The following is a 24,763-nucleotide window of genomic DNA, read 5'->3' as shown; positions in this document are numbered from 1 at the left end:
CAATTTTTCATATATTTATATATATTATATATATGTATATATGAAAAATATATCAAAAATGCATGTGGGTACTCAAATGAAAGCTCTTGATGAGAGTAACATCAAAATAAGTTTATATCTTATAAAATGTCAATAATTAAGAAATGATCTTGTATCTTGTGAACTATTGACATTTTTGAAGATATAAACTCATCCCGATGTTACACTCATCGAGACCTTTCATTTGAGTACCCACATCAATTTTTCATATATTTATATATATTATATATATGTATATATGAAAAATATATCAAAAATGCATGTGGGTACTCAAATGAAAGGTCTTGATGATTGTAACATCGGAATGAGCTTATATTTTTAAAAACGTCAATAGTTAAAAAATTACAGTACAATTTAACCAAATTAATTATTTAATAAAGCGAAATTTTATTTATTTTTTATTCTTGTAAAAATCTTAATTTTAAAATTACTGATTGGTCTGAGAAAAAATTTTTAGAGAAACTTTTTTTATGAAATTAAATTTTTTAATACGACCAATATTTTCGCCGTAATATCAAAAATTTTGGCAAAAGTCTGGCATAATTTGACCAATTTTAACAAAAATGGGACTAAAAAAATGAATTTAATCTTTTTTTAGATATAATTTTAAATAAAAAAAAAATTTTTAAATTAGTTTGCAATAAATTATAAATCTTCAATGCGACACTGGTTATAAAATACTAACTATAATAAATAATTAAAATAAAACATATTTAATGTACGTGATAAACAATAGTCGTGAAAGTATATTTACCAATTAAAAAAAAAAATAATAATAATAAAAAATTTCCCACTTCCACTAAGACTTGTAGCAAATAAAAACAATCGACAGTCTTTTGATGAATTTTTTAAACTCTGCGTTTTAAAAGACAAAACTAATTATTTAATTTTTTTTTTTTTAATTAATTAGTCCCAAATTTCTCGCTAATACACATATATTAAAATAATAATAAATGTATGAGCGATGTGTACAAATATGTCTGAAGACTCGAATTAATTAATTGTAAAACAACCGTGGCTGGTCCATGGTTAAACTTATTTATTAATCATTAATTAATAATCATTATAATTATTATTATTATTATTATTATTATTATAAATAAATATCGAATTTTTTTGTCAATGTATCAAACAATAAAGTAATAAACAACTATTTAAAATTTCTTACTTAGGTTCCCCAGAATTTAAATTTGAATTTTGGCGCCAATATTTGAATTCTGAGACGCGCCGCAGAGGGCGCGCGCCTGCGCAGTCAGATGCGCAGAAGGAATTGCTGCGCAAAAAACGTAAATAAAGTCACCGAACCTCAAATTAATTATGAATTAATTTTTGGAGGGTTGTTAATTAATATTTTATTGATAATAAATTATTAATTGGACAATTAACAGGTGAGTTAGTGAAATTTTGACGGATTGTGACCAACCGTTGTCATTTCCGTGCTCAGTGGGTCATGTAATGGCTGCAAGTCGCCATTTATTTTTCAAAAGAGGTTAGAATTTATTTTTGAGGAAATTATTGATGGATTTTTATTTTTTTTACAGATTTTTGGAGAGATTGATATGATTATTTTATTATATTTAATGGACGAATGAATACGGAATGCCTGCTGGCGGTAACAGTCGCTTTCGCAATTACCCTGCGCGGATGTCCGAGCGACAACAGTTAGCACTTTTGTTACAAATTACCTCTCAGGATATTGTTTTGCCTGGTACATTATTTTTTTATTTATTTTATTATTATTAGGAAATTTATTTTGAACAAATTTAATATGACATTAAATTAAGCTGTTTTACAATTTTTAAAAATTTTTTTTAACAAACAAATTAGTTCCAAAAAATTATTGATAAAAAATTGCATTTTTTATTTTTTTAAAATTTAGTATCAAATTTATTTTATTTTTTTTTAACTTGTTTTTGTAGGACCAGAAACTAGTGCAAGTCCTAAGACTAAAAGAAGTAAATCTAAACATACTGATAGGAAAGAGGATTATTTAAAATTAATTGATGATAATTATGAACGTTCCCAAGGTAATTATATTATTTATTTCATATTACAAAATACTCTATTTCCAGATACATAATTAAGAAATTACCTTTTATTTTGAGAATTATTGAAATTTTTAAAGTTATAAGCTCATCCTGATGTTACACTCATCGAGACCTTTCATTTGAGTACCCACATCAATTTTTCATATATATTATATATTTATATATATATATTATATATATATATATATATATATATATATATATATATATATATAAATATATAAATATATATATATATATATACATGTATGAAAAATATATCAAAATGCATGTGGGTACTTAAATCAAAGGTCTCGATGAGTGTAACGTCGAAATGAGTTTATATCTTAAAAAATGTCAATAATTATGAAATGACATTGTATTTCGTGAACTATTGACATTTTTAAAGATATAAGCTCATCCCGATGTTACATTCGTCGAGACCTTTCATTTGAGTACTCACATCAATTTTTCACATATTTTATATATTTATATATATTATATATATGTATATATGAAAAATATATCAAAAATGCATGTGGGTATTCAAATGAAAGCACTTGATGAATTGAACATAGGAATGAGTTTATATATGTTGAAAAATGTCAATAATTAAGAAATGACCTTGTATCTTGAGAACTATTGACATTTTTAAAGATATAAGCTCATCCCGATGTTACACTCATCGAGACCTTTCATTTGAGTACCCACATCAATTTTTCACATATTTTATATATTTATATATATTATATATATGTATACATGAAAAATATATGAAAAATACCATGTGGGTACTCATATGAAAGCTCTCAATAAGTGTAACATTGAAATGAGTTTATACCTTCAAAAATGTCAATAATTAAGAAATGGCCTTGTATCTTGAGAACTATTGACATTTTTAAAGATATAAGCTCATCCCGATGTTACACTTATCAAGACCTTTCATTTGAGTACCCACATCAATTTTTCATATATTTTATATATTCATATATATGTATATATATGTATATATGAAAAATATATCAAAAATGCATGTGGGTACTCAAATGAAAGCTCTTGATGAGTATAACATCGGAATGAGCTTATATCTTTAAAATATATATATTATATATATGTATATATGAAAAATATATCAAAAATGCATGTGGGTACTCAAATGAAAGCTCTTGATGTGTATAACATCGGGATGAGCTTATATCTTCAAAAACTTCAATAGTTAAGAAAGTACAGTGCAATTTTACAAACGTCATTATTTAGCAAAACAAAATTTTATTTATTTATAATTTACAAGTCACAGCAGTCACGTAGTGACTGCAAAGTTGCTAGTTTTTTAAATTTTATCTTAACTAAAAACTATATAAAAAAAATTTTGCAAAATTTTCTTCAATTTTTCAACAATTAATTTCAATAATTATTATAGCCAGAATTTAAAAAATTTTTAAATAAAATAAATAAATAACAGCTTCAAAATTAAACAAGCAGAGTCTCTAATTAATGTTCTTAAATTTCTATTGGCTGGAATCTAACTATAGTTTGACAGCGAAAGTCAACAAGAGCCGAGCCTTAAGAGAAATATAATGTACAGTTAAATCTAGCAAAATTTAGTACAGTTTCACCTCGCAGATCTCCAATGGCTCTAATGCTGGCAGTATTCGCGAAACCTCGTTCGTCTTTACGTCACAATAAATAACTCAGTACACATATATATATATATATATATATGAAAGTTTTTTTTTTAACGTAGATGTCACTACCACCCCAAAGGGGTCGGTTCTTATAATTATAAACACAGTGAATCAGTGATTAATTCATTGGATTTTATTTGGTAATTTTAATTGTTAAAAAGTACTTGGTAATGTTTGTTTGTTTGTTTAATTATTGTTTTGGTTGTAATGTTGTTTTGGATTATGTAATTTTAGTGGAAAGGGCGTATTGATCTAGTGAATTTTTTTTGGTTCCAGCAACAAACCCAGAGACGCTGAAGGCTATTGGCTCTAAAAAACTGAGAGCCTCTGAAGACGAGCTAGCTACAGGAGTCAAAGGGTCAGAATTTCGGAAGTTTCAGCAAGAGCTGGTGAGCTCGGTACGTGAGACCAGACCGAGCGCTGGTGAAGAGAGTGGAGCCCCCTGTGAAATGCGTAGAACACCACCTCAAAATAAAGGTATTTTATTTTTATTTATTTATTTTTTTTTTAATTAATTGACACCTAAAAATTATTTTTATTTTTTATTATAAAAATTAAGTTTTAAAAATTAATTTTAATAAAGTCGAGATATAAATTTTATAGACATTTATTGTAAGACTTTTTTTGGAGTAAATAATATTATTTTTTTTTTTTCGACATCAAATTTTTAAAATAATTATTGAAATTGACAGATGTTAATTAATTTTATTATTATTTATTTTTTGCACGAATTTTAGATTAAACAGAATATTAATTAGTCAAGATAACAATTTAAAGATTGCCTTTAATATGATTATGATAAAAATTTATTATGAAACTATTTTTAGAGTGAATAATTTTTTTATAACGAAATTAAGTCTTAAACTAGCAACCTTGCAGTCACTACGTGACTGCCGTGACTTTTGCACTATAAATAAATAAAATTTTGCATTATTAAATAATGACTTTTGTTAAATTACACTGTATTTTCTTAAAAATTGAAGTTTTTGAAGATATAAGCTCATACTGATGTTACACTCATCAAGAGCTTTCATTTAAGTACCCACATGACATTTTTTATATATTTTATATATATGGTATTTGTGACATAAATAAATATATAAAATATATGAAAAATTGATTTAGGTACTCAAATGAAAGGTCTCGATGAGTGTAACATCAGGATGAGCTTATATCTTTAAAAATATCATTAGTTGACAAAATACAATGTTATTTCTTAATTATTGAAATTTTTTAAGATATAAACTCATTTCCATGTTATACTTATCGTGACCTTTCATTTGAGTACCCACATGTTATTTTTTATATATTTTATATACATAGTATTTGTGAAATATATAAATATATGAAATATATAAAAAATTGATGTGGGTACTCAAATAAAAGGTCTCGATCATTGTAATGTCGAGATGAGTTTATATCTTTAAAAATATCATTAGTTGACAAGATATAATGTAATTTCTTAACAATTAACATTTTTTAAGATATAAACTCATTTTGATGTTATACTCATCGAGACCTTTCATTTGAGTACCCGCAAGTATTTTTTATATATTTTTCATATATATGGTGTTTGTGGAATATATAAATATATGAAATATATAAAAAATTGATGTGGGTACTCAAATGAAAGGTCTCGATCATTGTAATGTCGAGATGAGCTTATATCTTTAAAAATGTCAATAGTTCATGAAATACAAGGTAATTTCTTCATTATTGACATTTTTTAAGATATAAACTCATTACGATGTTCCACTCATCGAGGCCTTTCATTTAAGTACCCACATGACATTTTTTATATATTTTATATATATGGTATTTGTGAAATAAATAAATATATAAAATATATGAAAAATTGATTTAGGTACTCAAATGAAAGGTCTCGATGAGTGTAACATCAGGATGAGCTTATATCTTCAAAAATATCATTAGTTGACAAAATACAATGTAATTTCTTAATTATTGACATTTTTTAAGATATAAACTCATTTCCATGTCATACTCAACGAGACCTTTCATTTGAGTACCCACATGGCATTTTGTATATATTTCATATATATGGTATTTGTGGAATATATAAATATATAAAATATATTAAAAATTGATGTGGGTACTCAAATAAAAGCTCTCAATCCGTGTAACATCCGGATGAGCTTATATCTTTAAAAAGTTCAATATTTCACAAAATACAATGTAATTTCTTAATTACTGACATTTTTTAAGATATAAACTCATTTCGATGTTCCACTCATCGAGATCTTTCATTTGAGTACCCACATGGCACTTTTTATATATTTCATATATATAGTATTTGTAAAATATATAAATATATAAAATATATGAAAAATTGATGTGGGTACTCAAATGAAAGCTCTCAATGAGTGTAACGTCAAGATGAGCTTATATCTTTAAAAATTTCAATAGTTCACAAAATACTAGGTAATTTTTTAATCATATACCTAGAGTTAATAATTAATATCAATTATTAAAAATGACAATTTTTAATACTGAAAAAAAAAAATAAATAAGTAGCAAAAAAGTTAAAAATGAAACGTTTCAAGTATAAGCAAGAAGGTAACAAGCCTGATATAAAGTAGAGACTAAATATCAGTGGGGAAATGAGTTGACGAGTTTACTCACTAGTGGGGATGAAGAGTCTCCACATATACATTTATATACATATATATATATATGCATGTATGAAGAGAGAGTGTAAGATAAGGAAAGATTGTGAAGAAGATGATGTGGATGTGAATAAACCGGGGACAGAAACAGGACGAGTAGAATGTGGTATTTTACTTTTATTATTATATTATTATTATTTTATACAAATACATAACACGATACACGATTAAATGTTCGAATCTGAGAGTATGGAGTAACGAGCAAAGAGTGTATGAGTACAAACTTTTATCTTCTGGTGGGAGAATAAGAAACCTCCGTCGTATAAGTAACATTAAATCGTTTCACGTTTTAGTCAACGTCTTTGTACTCATTGTGCACTAAGTATTTTTTATTATCGATTCTCTATTTCTGTATTTCGTTAAATGGTAATTTATTATTATTATTATAATAATTTATATTAATTTTTTAAAAAATTATATTATTTTATTAATTATTTATAAATATTTTTTTTTTGTAATTAAGTTTATAAATATTTGTTAAATTGTTGGCATTCTAACGGGTGACCTATTTACGATTTATTTTAAATTTTTAAGTATTTAATAATAGTGTTGCTATCACTATAATATCTGTTTTTTTTTTTTTTTTTTTTTTTTTTTTTATATATGTAAACACTAAATGTATGATAATGATAATATTTATCAGTTTCAGTGAATACTTTATGGACTTATGTATTTAATTCAAATATTGAGACAGTTGAAGTTTATTTGTAAATATTAACTTTGTATTCATTAGTTGTAATTAATTTATATTATAAAATTAGTTATTGTTAATTGTATTTTAGGCTACTGAAAAAAAAAATGTTTTTTAATAATTTTGCTAAGAAAAAATTTTTTATTAAGATACATAATTAAGAAATTACTTTTTATCTTGTGAAACATTGACATTTTTAAAGATATAAGTTCATCCCGATGTTACACTCATCAAGACCTTTCATTTGAGTACCCACATCAATTTTTCATATATTTTATATATTTATATATTTTACAAATACTATATATATAAAATATATAAAAAATGCCATGTAGGTACTCAAATGAAAGGTCTCGATGAGTGTAACATCGAATTGAGTTTATTTCTTAAAAAATGTCAATAATTAAAAAATTACATTGTATTTTGTGAGCTATTGACATTTTTAAAGATATAAGCTCATCCCGATGTTATACTCATCGAGACCTTTCATTTGAGTACCCACATCAATTTTTCATATATTTTACATATTTATATATTTTACAAATACTATATATATAAAATATATAAAAAATGCCATGTAGGTACTCAAATGAAAGGTCTCGATGAGTGTAACATCGAATTGAGTTTATTTCTTAAAAAATTTAAATAATTAAAAAATTACATTGTATTTTGTAAACTATTGACATTTTTAAAGATATAAGCTCATTTTGATGTTACACTCATCGAGACCTTTCATTTGAGTACCCACATCAATTTTTCATATATTTATATATATATTATACATATGTATGTATGAAAAATATATCAAAAATGCGTGTGGGTACTCAAATGAAAAGTCTTGATGAATGTAACATCAAGATGAGCTTATATCTTAAAAAATGACATTGTATCTTGTGAAATATTGACATTTTTAAAGATATAAGCTCATCCTGATGTTACACTCATTGAGACCTTTCATTTGAATACCCACATCAATTTTTCATATATTTATATATTTTACAAATATCATATATATAAAATATATGGAAAATGCCATGTGGTTACTTAAATAAAAGATCTCAATGAGTGTAACATTGAAATGAGTTTATATCTTAAGAAATGTCAATAATTAAGAAATTACATTGTATCTTGTCAACTAATGATATTTTTAAAATCTAAGTTCATCCCGATATTACACTCATTGAGACCTTTTATTTGAGTCTCCACATCGATTTTTCTTATATTTTATATATTTATATATTCCACAAATACCATATATATAAAATATATAAAAAATGACATGTGGGTACTTAAATGAAAGGTCTCGATGAGTGTAACATCGAAATGAGTTTATATCTTGAAAAATGTCAATAATTAAGAAATTACGTTGTATCTCGTCAACTATTAACATTTTTAAAGATATAAGCTCACCCTAACATTACACTCATTGAGACCTTTCATTTGAGTACCAACATCAATTTTTTATATATTTCATATATTTATATATTATATATATTTATATATGAAAAATATATCAAAAATGCATGTGGGTACTCAAATGAAAGCTTTTGATGAGTGTAACATCGGGATGAGCTTATATTTTCAAAATATATATTACATATATGTATATATGAAAAATATATCAAAAATGCATGTGGGTACTTAAATGAAAGCTCTCGATGAGTATAACATCAGGATGAGCTTATATTATTAAAAAGGTCAATATTTAAGAAAATACAGTGCAATTTACCAAAAATCATTATTTAATAAAGCAAAATTCTAATTTTCCTACGTTCACAGTTTATATCAAAATTTCCTATTTTCAGTGGACAGATCGGCAACCGGACAATCCGGAAGCTCGCCACGTGTAACCTTGCGTATAAACAACGTCCGCGCGGGAGCGAGGGATGAAAAAAAAGGGCAGTCGCGCCCGAGCTTTGTAAACACCTCGACAAGCCCGATGGATACCACCACCAGCCCAAGTACCACGACCGCCGCCTCGAGTAACCCCACCAGCTCCAACCCGCCGGCCTCAAACCCGAACCCAAATTCCAACGCCTCCAGCGCCACCTCTAACAGTTCCTCAACAAACTCGAGCGCGAACACGAACTCCAACACAAACTCATCAAGTTCCGGGAACAAGTCTGCTTCCGCGACAGCAGCGACATCTTCAACCACCACCACAACTTCAACGGCTTCTTCGACCACCGCTTCAACAGCTAATGCCTCTCCGGACACTACCGACATCTATGAGTTCAAGAGTTCCAAGGAACCGACTCCTGTTCGAGGAACCAGTTCCTCTCCGAACCCTTCTGATAAAGACAAAGAGTTGAGCACTAGTTCCACGAACGTTTCTAGTGCTAATAATAATAACAGCAATACTAATAACAATAATAATAATAGTAATAATAATAACAATAGTAATAGTAATAATAGTAATGGTAATAATAATAATAACAGCAGTAACAATGCTGCTAATGTTCCGAACTCTGGAACCGGAACTAATTCAGAGTCTAGTAGCTCAGGAGCGAACTCTGGTGGCGCGGAACTGAGTACTACTGGCTCGCCAGCTTCGAAACGTACTTTTGAAGATGATGATCAAGATGATGAGGTTAAGAGGAAGAAACGCAAAGAAGGGGACTCGAAGGATAATAAAGCTACAGCGAGGCAGAACGCTGGACGCGCTGCCGATAAGGTACTCTTTTAATTTTTGGTTTGAATTTTATTTATTTTATTTATTAAATTGTAAATTAAAATTTATTTTTAACTCTCTGTATTAATAGAAAACTTGCATGTGATTTAGTTTTTTTTTACTTAATAAAAATTATTGGGAGAATTAAATGAAAAATTTATTCAAGGAGATCCAAGTATCCTAGTATAAAGAATGTCTATAAAAAAATAATACGTAGAAATACTTTTGTTATTTTTAAAGTAATTTTAGAAAATTAATAACATTTTTGAGAAAATTTCCGGTAAATTTACTTATTAAATAATTTTTAACATTTAAGGGAGTTCAAGCGAATTTAATGTAAAAGATAATTTCCGACTTTAAGCTTTGAAATTAAGTATACATATAAATAAATATGTGATTTATCTAATCCCAAAATTTTAAAAAGATTCACCGTTTAGTTACTTACATATTAAATTAAAAAAATCACATATTTTATCTCCTTATACACGGGCTCTTATGGCGGACAAATTTTTGTCGTGACTTTAATTATTTTTTTCAATATTAACCTCCCAACTTTAACAAATAAAAAACTATACACAAGAAACTTGGATTATTGCAAAATATAAAAACAATTTAATAATATTACATTAACGATATAATTTTTGAAATATTTAAAGTTAAATTTTATGTTTGTAACATAATAGCTGAGAAAAAAAAAAAGGATAAAAATATAGTTACAGAGAGAGAAATGTTTAACTCACACACTCATCCACGTCTCAGTTATGGGTATAATCAAGCGCACTATTGCCAAATCTGTTTATTTATTCCGGCAAGTAATAAATACCAAAGTCATTTTATTACTTTACTTTATTAAATAAGTAAAAATTATCAATTATTAAATTGTTTTAATTATTTTAAATTAAAAAAAAGAATTTTCTCGAATATATGGAAAACTAAAATTAAAAAAAAATTTTAACACTTTTTTGACTCATTAGTTACATTCAAACTTCCTTAAGGGGCCATGAAAGAAGATTTGATAACATTTTTATGAGATGATTTTTGGTGCATTGTTTTGAGCTAAATTTTGGACAGTTTTTAATCAAATTTAAACCACATATAAAAAATATAATAATAAAAGCAGGGAACTAATTTATATATGAAATTTTTACAAAAAAAAAATTAGGAAAACGGTTGACCCTAAAGGCCATCCCTGCAACTTCCCGCTAATTCCGTTAATACCTGGTCGCTTTTTTGAGCTCTTCGAGCTCAAAAGTACAATCTGTGTGTTGTTTTAAGCTCTCCGAGCTCAAAAAGATACCTTTTCTATGCTTTTGAGCTCTTTGAGCTCAAAAGTCTGATAGAAGTTTCATAGAACACTATTTTTTGAATGTTCATACCGCAATAACTTTTGAATGAATGAACCGATTTTTACGCGGTTGGCGGCATTCTACGTAGTTTTTTATGCCTTAGAAATAATTTCTAAGTTTCAATTGGTCAAACTAGAAATTTCGGAGTAACTCTGAAAAAACACTTTTTTCGGTTTTCTTTCGTTCACGATATCTCTCGAACGAATCAACCGATTTTGACCGGATTGGCGGCGATCGACGTGGTTTTGAAGATTGAGATCTGATTAGTTTTTGGAATCGATCGGATGAGCCGTTTAAAAGTTATCCCAAAAAAACCACTTCAGAAAAAATTTTTTTTCCTACTTTTTTTTAGATTTCTCCAAATTTTTCAAAATCTATCGGTCTGAATCGGTTCAAATTAACAGGAAATCTAAGTTTAGTGAAGCCCTTTCGAATGCCACCAACCGCCATGAAATCGGTCAAGTCGTTCAAAAGTTACAAGAGGTTCACACACACACACACACACACACACACACACACACACATACATACAGACGTACGGACATCATCGTAAAAATAGTCAGGGAAGCTTCCTGTGACCTTCAAACGTCGAGATTTGATGAAAACTCGATTTTTGTAAAACGGGGTGAAAACAATAACTTCCCGATTTTTGAAAATCTGAGATTTTTAGCGGGAAGTTAAAAATTTATCCATAAGAATAATATCCACTTGTTTATTGATAATTACATTCGGTGCATTATTATTATTAATAATTGTGATTATAAATAATCGGGTTTATAAATTTTTTATAACTTAGTAGTGACAAAGAATGCAGGGAACTCTTTTATAATCATTGTTTCCATAAAATAAACAAAAATTCATTATTTTGACGTAGATTTCTGTAGACTGTATAAAGTTGCGATTTTTCTTATGAATTAATTTTTTTTTTTGTAAAAATTTCATATATAAATTAGTTCCCTGCTTTTATTATTATATTTTTTATATGTGGTTTAAATTTGATTAAAAACGGTCCAAAATTTAGCTCAAAACAATGCACCAAAAATCATCTCATAAAAATGTTATCAAATCTTCTTTCATGGCCCTTTAATCGACTAATAAAAAATCTAGCACTGAATTACCGGTATACACTTGACAACACAAAAAGATTTCATCCCTAATCTTCAAATTTATTTATGATTACTGTCTAACTAAAATGACTAAGATCTTCTAGCATTTAAAAAACCGCGGTTACTTATGCGCATGAGTAACTGCGCAAGCGGTGTTGCCAAGTCGAATACAAGACTTTAAAGAACGCAAGTTCCGAGTGATTTTTCATTAAAAATATTAAATATCTCCGTAATACGTTCAGAAAGCTACTTTTTTTATTGTTTTAATCGAGAGCTCATTATTTTTTCAATCAAATTCAATGAACATAAAATTTTTTTAAATCGTTAATTGCATTGAATTCTTAACCAAATACCGGCTGGTGGAATCTCCATTCATGTAAAAATTACAATTTTCAAACCTAAGGGGCATTCCATAGTGACTGGTGGGACATTTGAATCTGGAATTCTATCAATTATATATAATTATGTGACCGAAACTTATACTATAGACAAATTTATCTAATAATATAGAAGAATAATTAATTAACAACATCCCTTTGTCAAAAACCTCCATTACTTTTTAAGTTTCTCGTAATTATAATTTGACTGAGTGCGACTGGTGGGACTAAGAACAAATCTTTCTCTCTTACCAAAGGTATACTCAAAGTCCAATTTCAGTCCGACCACTAAACTAAAAAAAAATACTTCCCTCGAAAATACTAAATTAATCCTACAAACATTGAATATTATAAAGAATTAGACTAATTACCTACGTAGAAACAATTAAAAAAATTAGTTTTTATTGTGACTGGTGGGACAAGTACTAAATGTCTACATCAAGTTGTTTATTAAAAAGACTTTTATATTATTTCAACCTTAGAAACATTATTGTTTATATATTTAACTATAAATTATTACGATAATTAAAAAAAACTAATTAAAAAAGACAAATAAAGGATTTAGCTTGCTGACAACACGATCTTGATAAACTTAAGTGTTAATTAATAACGAACATAAACAAAATTTGTTCTTAAAACTATAATAATAAATATGTTAGTTAATAACAAACATTAAATGAATTTGTTGTTAAAACTATTAAAACAACATTTGACCGGGATACAATTTAGTACGGCTGAAAAGTTACTAGGAGAGAAAAAGTCATTTTCTTATTGATTAAAAAAAATTTTCTTTACAAATTAGTAAAATATAAACTTTTAATAATAAATTAGGACTAAATTAGAGAAATTTTAAAATTTTAGTCATTTTCCCATTTTGCATGGAATTCCCCTTATAGTAAAATTTATCTAATAATATAAAATAATAACTAATTAACAACATCCCTTTGTCAAAAACCTTCATTACTTTTTAAGTTTCTCGTAATTATAATTTGACTGAGTGCGACTGGTGGGACTAAGAACAAATCTTTCTCTCTTACCAAAGGTATACTCAAAGTCCAATTTCAGTCCGACCACTAAACTAAAAAAAGATACTTCCCTCGAAAATACTAAATTAATCCTACAAACATTGAATATTATAAAGAATTAGACTAATTACCTACGTAGAAACAATTAAAAAAATTAGTTTTTATTGTGACTGGTGGGACAAGTACTAAATGTCTACATCAAGTTGTTTATTAAAAAGACTTTTATATTATTTCAACCTTAGAAACATTATTGTTTATATATTTAACTATGAATTATTTAGGATAATTAAAAAAAACTAATTAAAAAAGACAAATAAAGGATTTAGCATGCTGACAACACGATCTTGATAAACTTAGGTGTTAATTAATAACAAACATAAACAAAATTTGTTCTCAAAACTATAATAATAAATATGTTAGTTAATAACAAACATTAAATGAATTTGTTGTTAAAACTATTGAAACAACATTTGACCGGGATACAAGTTAGTACGGCTTAAAAGTTACTAGGAGAGAAAAATCCATTTTCTTATTGATTAGAAAAAATTTTCTTTACAAATTAGTAAAATATAGACTTTTAATAATAAATTAGGACTAAATTAGAATGAATTAGAAAAATTTTAAACTTTTAGTTATTTTCCTATTTAGCATAGAATGCCCGATTAATTTTTTATAAAAATGCATGGAACTAACAAAAAAAAAATTATTAAAAATCTAGGTTCTATGAATGCTACCTAGTGGACTTTTGCATGATAATATAATTTATTTTTTAGTTTGACAAGGTGAGCACAAGCGTAACCGCGTCGTTTGTTGAACAGTGTGTGAAAGCAGGCAAGCCGGCAGCGGCATCTTCAGGAACAGCGAAGAACAGCCAGAACTCGGGACCAGCGCCATCTAGCGGAGCGGCGGATAGGAAGAGCCCCAGTTCCACAGCTGCGAGCAGTCCCAAGCCGGCTGGGAGCAACAAAGCAGACTCGGATGGCGATGAGGACCGTAAGGGTTCCGAAGCAGCGCCCAAAGTTCCGCCGCTGAAGATTGTCATTCCCCAGAGCACCGTAGAACAGGAACAGGGTGCCCGGAACGGCAAGAACACTTCCACTAGGGGGCACCAGCTGCCTTATGTTGTTCCTAGTTCCAACAGCAGCGACTCCAATGACAAAGACTCGGCGGCAGGTGCTGGAACTTCTGGAGGAACTACTAGTCCTACGGAGACTGCTAAAGTTGAGGATAAAAAGGATTTTAGTGGCGCTATTCATAACGAGGAGAGGAGTACTCATCATCAGAGAGTTCTTAGGAGTTCGCATCGGTAATATAATTTTATTAAATAAATTAGTAATTAAGTTAATTTTTAAATAGTTCAAAATTTAATTTTATACTCGATTGGCAATAAAAAAAAAAATTGTTATAAGTCCTTTTACCTTTAGGCACGCGATATATAAAAAATACCATGTAGGTACTCAAATAAAAGGTCTTAATGAGTGTAACATCAAAATGAGTTTATATCTTAAAAAATGTCAATATATCCGCCGTAATATAAAAAATTAACCATTAATTATTAATTGTTCCCAATTGATATAAAATAAATATTTCAGAGGTGGAAATGGCAATGGAACATCCAAGGATTCTGCGCAATACTCAAATTCATCCCCCCTGGCGACAGACCGTTCTAACAATTCATCTCCCCAGGCACGTCACACCTCCCCAAGCCCCGAAACAAGCACAGAAACAAAACCAGCGACGACAGAGTCATCTTCTAACCCAAAATCGTCGACCAGCAGCGACAAGGCGGAGAAAAACGAAACTAAACTCAAAGAGGAACTCGCAGAGTCCGCGCCATCTACAACAACTTCGACACCAACGCCCACTCCCGCGGAACTGCACCCACGCAAGCGCAAAATGAAGCCCAAAGAGGTCGCCACCACCACGGAGGCCAGCGAGGCGAACAGCACTGGAACCGAAGTTCACCCTCACGACCAGCCAATCACAAATTGCTACCAGCTGTTCCTGAACATCCGCAAGCAGATAGAGCGCCGGCGCAAAGGATTGTTCCCGGTACAGCCCAAGCCTCCTCAGGGATTCAAAGATTATTTAATGAACCGCTGCACTTATGTTCTTGCCGGGAACGCGAACAAAGAACCGAATGTTAAACCTCCTGCGAACCTCGCGGAACAGATGAAGGCTTTGTTTATGAAGCAGGAGAGCGAGAGGTACAGGTTACGCATGCAACATGTGGTGGAAAAGGAGAAACTTGTTCTCTCCGTGGAACAGGAAATCTTGAGGGTTCATGGACGCGCCGCAAGGGCGCTCGCGAATCAGGAACTCCCGTTCTCGGTGTGTACTATTCTGAAAGATGAGGAGGTTTATAATGTTATCACTCCGGAACAAGAGGACAAGGAACGGAACTTGCGCAGTCGGTACAATGGGAGGTTGTTTCTTAGTTGGTTGCAGGACGTTGATGATAAGTGGGAGAAAATTAAGGTTTGTTTATTTTATTGGTGCTTAAGCGCAAAATTTATTAAGACTTTTTTTTGTAGAAAATTTAATTTTTTATAAAAAAGGTTTCTTTTATCATTTATATTATTAAGAGAATAAGAAAAATAGTCAAATGATAAAATCGGTTTTTGTAGTGAAATTTAGTGTCTTGATTTGAATTTGTGCCTTCTCAAGGTGTCATATCATTCTCACTGATAGTCAATGTATTATAAGTATTTAAGCTGCATTTGAAGATATCTCTAGATTCATAATTAAGAAATGACCTTGTATCTTGTGAAATATTGATATTTTTAAAGATATAAGCTCATCCCGATGTTACACTCATCGAGACCTTCCATTTGAGTACCCACATCAATTTTCATATATTTTATATATTCATATATATTATATGTATGTATATATGAAAAATATATCAAAATTGCATGTGGGTACTCAAATGAAAGGTGTCGATGAGTGTAATATCGAAATAAGTTTATATCTTAAAAAATGTCAATGATTAAGAAATTATGTTGTATCTCGTCAACTAATGACATTTTTAAAGATTTAAACTCATCCTAACATTACACTCATCGAGACCTTCCATTTAAGTACCCACATCAATTTTCGTATATTTTATATATTTCTATATATTTATATATGAAAAATATATCAAAATTGCATGTGGGTACTCAAATGAAAGGTCTCGATGAGTGTAATATCGAAATGAGTTTGTATCTTAAAAAATGTCAATAATTAAGAAATTATATTGTATCTCATCAGCTAATGACATTTTTAAAGATATAAGCTCATCCTAACATTACACTCATCGAGACCTTTCATTTGAGTACCCACATCAATTTTCATATATTTTATATATTTATATATATTATATGTATGTATATACGAAAAATATATCAGAATTGCATGTGGGTACTCAAATGAAAGGTGTCGATGAGTGTAATATCGAAATGAGTTTATATCTTAAAAAATGTCAATAATTAAGAAATTATATTGTATCTCGTCAGCTAATGACATTTTTAAAGATATAAGATCATCCTAACATTACACTCATCGAGACCTTCCATTTGAGTACCCACATCAATTTTTCATATATTTATATATATATTATATATATGTATATATGAAAAATATATGAAAATTGCATGTGGGTACTCAAATGAAAGGTCTCGATGAGTGTAATATCGAAATGAGTTTGTATCGTAAAAAATGTCAATAATTAAGAAATTATATTGTATCTCGTCAGCTAATGACATTTTTAAAGATATAAGATCATCCTAACATTACACTCATCGAGACCTTCCATTTGAGTACCCACATCAATTTTTCATATATTTATATATATATTATATATATGTATATATGAAAAATATATGAAAAATGCATGTGGGAATTCAAATAAAAGCTCTTGATAATTGTAACATCGGAATGAGATTATATCTTTAAAAAAGCCACTTATTAAGAAAATACAGTGCAATTTAACAAAAGTCATTATTTAATAAACCAAAATTTTATTTTATTTTTTTTCAATTTTAATATTTTAGCCAAAAATAGTAATTTGAACTTTTGAAAACTATGGATAAGTTCCATAAGTTTACTTCTTAAGTAAAATTTCAAATTTTGACATCAGAGATAGGGCGAAATTCATGAGGACCTTTCTTATAAGAAATTTGATTCTCTATAAAAAAGCGCTAACACATTTTCAATATTTCAGCCAAAATCAGTAATTAAATTTTAAAAACTATAAATAGTGTAAAAGACCCCATTACTGAAACTTTCTTTGATTTTGGTACTTGTTCAATTAATGAAATCATTAATTTCAATAATAAATATATTATTTATAATCTTTAAAACCTATAATTTTTTTTTTTACTTTAAAATTTTAATTTTGAAGAAAAAATAAGAGATAAAGCAAAATTGGCATTTTTTTATGTAGACAATCAAATTTTCAAAAAAGGCTTCTTATTTTTTTATATCTTAAATATTTATCCGAAAATTTTGAATTAAAATTTGAAAATTCAAAGTTTTAATAAATAAATTAATTTAAAATTTACAATAATATTTTTTTTTTTTTTTTTTTCTAAATAGGAATCAATGTTACTTCGTCATCACAATGAAGCAGAATCATTGCACGCAGTTCAAAAAATGGACTGGGAGTGGAAACTTAAAGAAGTTGGACTTTGTGAATTCAAAGCTCAGCCTCAAATAGAAGACACCCACGTACCAATGGTGCACGTGTCTGACGACTTCGATCTCCTGCCCGCCTAAATAAAAAAAAAAAAAAAAAAAAGATGCCTCCTACAAGGAGAAAAAAAAACAGCACTGATTACTATTTTGTACAGTACTCAGTACTGTTTTGGACGAAAATGAGGTTAAAATGTTGGGGACAGTAGAGAGCGCTATGTAAAAACTACTGACTATTATTTGCACATTACTGAGTCGTGTTCTGGCACTAACCAGTCGTGTCTTGTACAGCACTCTCTACTGTCTAGAAATATTTTTCTAATATTTGTACGAAACAGTAATCATTGATTTTTTATTTTCTCCGTGTAGACATTAAATCACACAACGTCAAACTTATTTCGAAGTTGAAACTGTGATCTCAACTTACTAGCTTTTAAGTTTTTTTATGCAACATGACTACTGTAAAATAAGCTGTACATACTTTTTTAGGGCTTTAGATAAAGTTGTCATCTCGATCTTTATTATACTTAGTCTATTATTATTATTTATTATTTATTAATTAATTAACTTTAGATATATATTATGAAATAACTTTAGTTAGCCTTCTTTACTTTTATTTTCTCCTCGACTGGCTCGGAATTTTCTAAAGATTTTTCGAACCCAAAGTCCATAGGTTTGTCGTAGCCCATTATTAATTCGTAGTGTCTTAGGTCTGAGAAGTCTTCAAGGATGAAGAACATAGGTCGTCCTTTTACGAGAACTGTAGTGAGTAATTGCGCCAAGCCTGGTTTTTCTACGTCTTTTGGTGTAAATTCAAACTGTAAGTAGATAATTAAGAAATGACCTTGTATCTTGTGAACTATTGACATTTTTAAAGATATAAGCTCATCCCGATGTTACACTCATCGAGACCTTTCATTTGAGTACCCACATCAATTTTTCATATATTTTATATATTTATATCTTTCACAAATACCATATATATGAAATATATAAAAAATACCATGTGGGTATTCAAATGAAAGGTCTCGACGAGTGTAACATTGTAAAGAGTTTATATCTTAAAAAATGTCAATAATTAAGAAATAACATTGAATTTTGTAAACTACTGACATTTTTAAAGATATAAGCTCATTTTAATGTTACACTCATCGAGACCTTTCATTTGAGTACCCACATCAATTTTTCATATATTTTATATATTTATATATTATATATATGTATATATGAAAAATATATCAAAAAATGCGTGTGGGTACTCAAATGAAAAATCTCGATGAGTATAACATTGAAATGAGTTTATATCTTAAAAAACGTCAATAATTAAGAAATAACATTGAATTTTGTAAACTACTGACATTTTTAAAGATATAAGCTCATTTTAATGTTACACTCATCGAGACCTTTCATTTGAGTACCCACATCAATTTTTCATATATTTTATATATTTATATATATGTATATATAAAAAATAAATCAAAAATTCATGTGGGTACTCAAATAAAAGGTCTCGATGAGTATAACATTGAAATGAGTTTATATCTTAAAAAACGTCAATAATTAAGAAATAACATTGAATTTTGTAAACTATTGACATTTTTAAAGATATAAGCTCATTTTGATGTTACACTCATCGAGACCTTTCATTTGAGTACCCACATCAATTTTTCATATATTTTATATATTTATATACTCCACATATACCATATATATAAAATATATAAAAAATGTCATGTGGGTATTCAAATGAAAGGTCTCGATGAGTGTAAAATCGAAATGAGTTTATATCTTAATAAATGTCAATAATGAAGGAATGACCTTGTATCTTGTGAACTATTGACATTTTTAAAGATATAAGCTTATCCTGATGTCAAATTCATCAAGACCTTTCATTTGAGTACCCACATCAATTCTTCATATATTTTATATATTTATATATATTATATATATATATATATATATATATATATATATATATATATATATATATATATATATATATGTATATATGTATATATACATATATATATGTATGTATATATACATATATATATATGTATGTATATATTATATATATGTATGTATGAAAAATATATCAAAAATGCATGTGGGTACTCAAATGAAAGCTCTTGATGAATATAACATCGGGATGTGCTTATATCTTTAAAAACGTCAATATTTAAGAAAGTACAGTGCAATTTAACAATAGTCATTATTTAATCAAACAAAATTTTATTTATTTATAGTTCACTACGGCAGTCACGAAGTGACTGCAAGGTTGCTAGTAAAAATTAATTTATTAATTTTTCTAACAATTAAATTTCGGAACAAATTAATTTATTAAAAAATCTTTAAGTGACTTCTAACTTATGTCATATATTTTTAAACAAAATAAAAAGTTTTAGTATCATACCTTTTTCTTGCGTAGAAAAATACTCCAAGTGCTGGCAATATACAAGTCCCTCTTTTTATCATAATGAATATCAGTGACATACCGCCCGGCGAAGATGTGCAAAAACATGGGCGTTAAAACCGCAAACATTCCAAAAGACACAGCAAGACCCGCGGCAGCTCCCATGCCTCCAGACTGAAGAGCCGTCGGAATAATAAACGGCTGGATCAAGAGTGTCGCTGCAGAGGTGCTCAGGGAGAAAATCTTCACTCCTTTGATCACTTTTGTCAATCCTCCTTCGTGGATCTCCTCCAGGTCGCTTTCTTCCGTCTTGCTGGAGAAACATCTCAGATTTCTTGGTCTTAATATCTAAAAAAAAAATAAAAAAAATTTCTAATAATTAAAATAATAATATTTATTACTCTTCAAGCTTAGTTTACAATAATTAAAATATTTATTAATGTTAAAAATTAATAAATTAACTCAACAATTAGGTTTTTATAAATCTAACCTCAAATTTTCTACTTTGGACTGTCAGCTGATTCAAATTGCAGGATAAATTCCTTGTCATGCATCTTAATTTAATTATTAATGACATTTTAACAATTAAATATTTTTTTAATTGATAAAAAATTATCAACAATTATTTCTAACCTCAAAAACTTTTTTTTTTATTTTTCTTAGAAGTAAATTATAGAAATCAGCTGTTTGTTAAAATAATTACATTTTTTATTATGTAAATCACAATAATAATAATTAATATATATTTAGAATAATTTTAATATCAAATTCGGCACAAAAAAAATTAATTCTATTGTAAAAAAGCGAAGATTTGAATGACAGCTACAAAAAAGCGACTAAAACTGACAAGTGGCGCTGCCAAGTGGCAAATAATTTAAATTTCACTAGTTACCGCCATTTGAAAATGGCGAGAGCTATTAATTTTGTTGTGAATCCGAAAGGATTGTTCGAAACGCTCTCTGTACATGAAAATTAAGTTAGCCGACATTAAAAATTTATTAGAATTTTTTTTATTAGGGTAAGTGTGGGTATTACTGCAGGTGTAGGTATTACTGCAGATTTTCTTGTTTTAATTATCAATAAATGGGTTATGACTTTTTTGATTAAAAAAAAATTATTTCTGTTAATTTAAACCTTTCGGAAAATAACTGCATAGTTGTTTTATAAGTATGACAATTATTCAATTTGTTATTAATTAATAAAAATTAAGTAATTACAGAAGTGAATAATTTTATCTTTTTTAAGAGTTTCAGTGTAAAAAGAGGTGGTCGTAAAAAGTCTTTTTCTTTATATAAATGACCTAATTAACATATTTTTTACATTTAGAAGTTAGATAACCCTTTTTAGAATCAAATAATAAATAAAAATTACATTTTGATCAGTAAAATTTATTTCATTAAGCATGCAGTAATTGGTACCGAAAAACCGCATGTGCGTGTATTACTGCAATTTTCTCAGTCGACTGCAGTAATAGAAGCGCCTCTATTTGTATATGTCTGTACCTATTACTGCGGACGTAAACACGGCTATTCTAACTTCTAAATAAGTGCGTGAATCAAGTTGTCTCGAGGTGAAAAATAAACTATGGATAAAATCAATAAAAAATCAAAAGTTAATAAACAAAAAAATAAGAAGTTGAGGCAAAGTCCAGGAAAGCAATAATCAGTAGATTGTAAGATTACATCAATTAAAATTTACGAATTCTGGTCAATTAATAATACGTTAAGGCTGTGTTACTTATTATTTAGATTATGAAGAATTCTTGTTATTACATTAAACTAATAAATTTTCTTTTTGATAAGTTTTTCTTCATTTTTAAGTAAATCCTAAAATATAGCCGTTCTGCAGTAATAGGTACGCAGTAACTGGATCAGTTGCAGTAATGGACACGCAGTAATAGGAGCAAAATACTTTAAGACCTGCAGTAATACATGCATTTAGACTTCTTTTTAAATGCTTATTATTTAACGAAAATATTTGTTTCTCTCATTGTTGAATTTATTTTGGGTTAATAATAAGTCAAACTTTTGTTTAAGAAAAAAAAGTTATTATTATCTTGAGAAAATTTTATAAAAATGCTTTCGAAGTGAGACTTACGAAAAAAACTCTAGTAATACTTACACTTACCCTACAAATAAAAAAAATATAATAAAATTTTTTTTAAAAACTAAAAAATTTTTTTAGTTTTTAAATTTTCCCGCCAAAACTGCGCAGAACTTTTGCGCATTTATTTTCTGCGCATGCGCAGAAAAAATTTTTCCCACGAAAGCGGCGAGTAATTTTTTCTTTTCATAAAATACAAGTAATTTTTGCTCGACGGGCAGAAAGCGTCAACTTTCGGCCCGCTGCGCTAAGCGAAGTTGCCGCTTCCTGCCTTCGTCGAGCAAAAAAATAGTATACACTCCACGGGAAGTAAATAAGAAAGCCTCAGATCACATGTTTGTTGACCTCGGCTTCGCCTCGGCCAACAATTACATGTGATCTGAGACATTTCTTATTTTACTTCCCTAGGTGTGTAATATACTATTTTCTTCCGCATGCGCAGCAAGATATATAAAAAATCAAAAGTTATAAACCAAAACATAAGAAGTCGAGGCAAGTCCAGGAAAGCAATAATCTTGAGAAAATTTTATAAAAATGCTTTCGAAGTGAGACTTACGAAAAAAACTGCAGTAATACCCACACTTACCCTAGAAATTTTAAAAAATTATAAATGCAAATTTTTAAAAATAAGTTTTCAGAAAAAATTTATTTATTAAATAAAATTAAAAAATAATCAAGGGACTGCTAACTTTAATGTCATAAAACTAATAGTGACATTAAAGTATTTTGAGGTTGCAAAATTTTATTCAATTCTACGGTACTTCTTGTTCCTAAATTTTATAATATAACAGTAATTTATGCTTTATTTTACTGATATTAATTAATTATATTCAATTATAATAATTAAGGAAGTCCTTTCGCTCCAGTTGAGTCATAACAACTGTAGTAGTAAATTTTCAATAAATGAAAATACAAAACCCATAAAAATTCCTAAAATTAAAAAATAAATAGTATATGAGGCATTAATCGTTGAAATTTTGAAAATTAAAAAAAAAATAGTTAAATACAAAAATTAATTTGACTGTTGCAAATCAGCTTTTAGTAACCTGTCCGTGATTTGGCAACGCTTTATTTCGGTTGTTTACATTTTTATTTGCACAATATAACCTTAACCGCGTTTAACTTTTTGCAGTCAGTGTAAATAAATAAATTAATTAAAAATGTTTAGTCACAAAACCATAACATTCTAATGTCTCATGGCAGGAATGCTAGTAATTTTTAAGTATTGTTTTATTTTTCAATTATGAATTATGAAAATTTGTTAACAATAAATTAACTAATAAGTATGCATGAAAAACATAAGCGCGTTAAAGTTTAGTTTGAATTTATTGAATGGTCTGAAGCTCGCGCGCTACGCAACGTTGCCAAATCTTTTGACTCCATTTTATTGTAGGTAACTTGAGAATTTTTTGTGATTTTTAAATATTAATTTCTCAATAAATATCTCGGTAACTGATATATTTTATTGCAAAAAAAGAAACCTGAATATTTCGAAAATCTGATTTTTAGTTTTTTTTTACTTCATCTAATCCATGACTGATAGTATAATTCGAGAAATACTGCAAACGTCTGATTTTCTCGTAAGACTCTGAACAAATACTAACATTTAAAAATTTTATTTTTTCAAAAATATGTCCGGTAAAGTATAATTTAAACCTCATTATAAGATAAATAAGGACCTTAACTATTAGAAAAAAATTAAATTTACTCATAATCTAATATTTTTTATTTTACATTGGCGGCGAAAGGACCTCCTTAATCTACTTGAAATTAATAAATTTGTTAAAATGTATAAATTTGTTAAAATTGATAAAAATGTTACAGTCTAACTTGACATTATTTTTACGCAAATCTCATTACAACTTTTAGCTAACCTTCTGCAAATAAAAACTTGTCAACAGCTTTAGTTCAGATGTCGGCGT

The 24,763-nt window shown here is 28.2% G+C and overlaps 2 protein-coding genes across 6 annotated transcripts; one reads left to right on the top strand and one right to left on the bottom strand.

Moving 5' to 3' along the window:
• Positions 1 to 1,301: 1,301 nt before the first annotated feature.
• LOC123266681 (nuclear transcription factor Y subunit alpha) lies at positions 1,302 to 18,849 on the top strand. 5 transcript variants are annotated; one of them, XM_044731039.1, is made up of 9 exons: positions 1,302 to 1,427; positions 1,581 to 1,747; positions 1,959 to 2,066; positions 4,031 to 4,228; positions 8,932 to 9,800; positions 14,425 to 14,957; positions 15,244 to 16,129; positions 18,230 to 18,440; positions 18,692 to 18,849. In XM_044731039.1, the coding sequence occupies exons 2-8, from the start codon at positions 1,639 to 1,641 to the stop codon at positions 18,407 to 18,409; spliced, it is 2,883 nt and encodes a 960-aa protein (XP_044586974.1). In that variant the 5' UTR covers positions 1,302 to 1,427; positions 1,581 to 1,638; the 3' UTR covers positions 18,410 to 18,440; positions 18,692 to 18,849. The 5 variants fall into 5 exon arrangements, with proteins under 5 accessions (XP_044586974.1, XP_044586975.1, XP_044586973.1 ...); XM_044731040.1 differs by having other exon boundaries at positions 4,028 to 4,228; positions 14,470 to 14,957; XM_044731038.1 differs by having other exon boundaries at positions 4,028 to 4,228.
• On the bottom strand, positions 18,654 to 21,394 carry LOC123266684 (transmembrane protein 70 homolog, mitochondrial). Its single transcript, XM_044731043.1, has 3 exons — positions 21,229 to 21,394; positions 20,739 to 21,086; positions 18,654 to 19,143 (listed from the first exon to the last, which is right to left on the bottom strand). The coding sequence occupies exons 1-3, from the start codon at positions 21,313 to 21,315 to the stop codon at positions 18,919 to 18,921; spliced, it is 660 nt and encodes a 219-aa protein (XP_044586978.1). The 5' UTR covers positions 21,316 to 21,394; the 3' UTR covers positions 18,654 to 18,918.
• Positions 21,395 to 24,763: the final 3,369 nt, after the last annotated feature.

This window comes from Cotesia glomerata, linkage group LG6 (genome assembly GCF_020080835.1).
Source record: "Cotesia glomerata isolate CgM1 linkage group LG6, MPM_Cglom_v2.3, whole genome shotgun sequence".
Lineage (NCBI taxonomy): Eukaryota > Metazoa > Arthropoda > Insecta > Hymenoptera > Braconidae > Cotesia > Cotesia glomerata.
This window is presented reverse-complemented; position numbering and strand designations above follow the sequence as displayed.

Excerpts from the sequence above, each read along its gene's own strand:
- LOC123266681 (XM_044731038.1), top strand. The coding sequence starts at position 1,639 with ATGCCTGCTGGCGGTAACAGTCGCTTTCGCAATTACCCTGCGCGGATG. Across the intron at positions 1,748-1,958 it reads TCAGGATATTGTTTTGCCTG|GACCAGAAACTAGTGCAAGT; the intron begins GTACATTATTTT and ends TTGTTTTTGTAG. Across the intron at positions 16,130-18,229 it reads ATAAGTGGGAGAAAATTAAG|GAATCAATGTTACTTCGTCA; the intron begins GTTTGTTTATTT and ends TTTTCTAAATAG.
- LOC123266684 (XM_044731043.1), bottom strand. The coding sequence starts at position 21,315 with ATGTCATTAATAATTAAATTAAGATGCATGACAAGGAATTTATCCTGC. Across the intron at positions 21,087-21,228 it reads TCCAAAGTAGAAAATTTGAG|ATATTAAGACCAAGAAATCT; the intron begins GTTAGATTTATA and ends TTTTTTTTTTAG. Across the intron at positions 19,144-20,738 it reads TTTTTCTACGCAAGAAAAAG|TTTGAATTTACACCAAAAGA; the intron begins GTATGATACTAA and ends ATCTACTTACAG.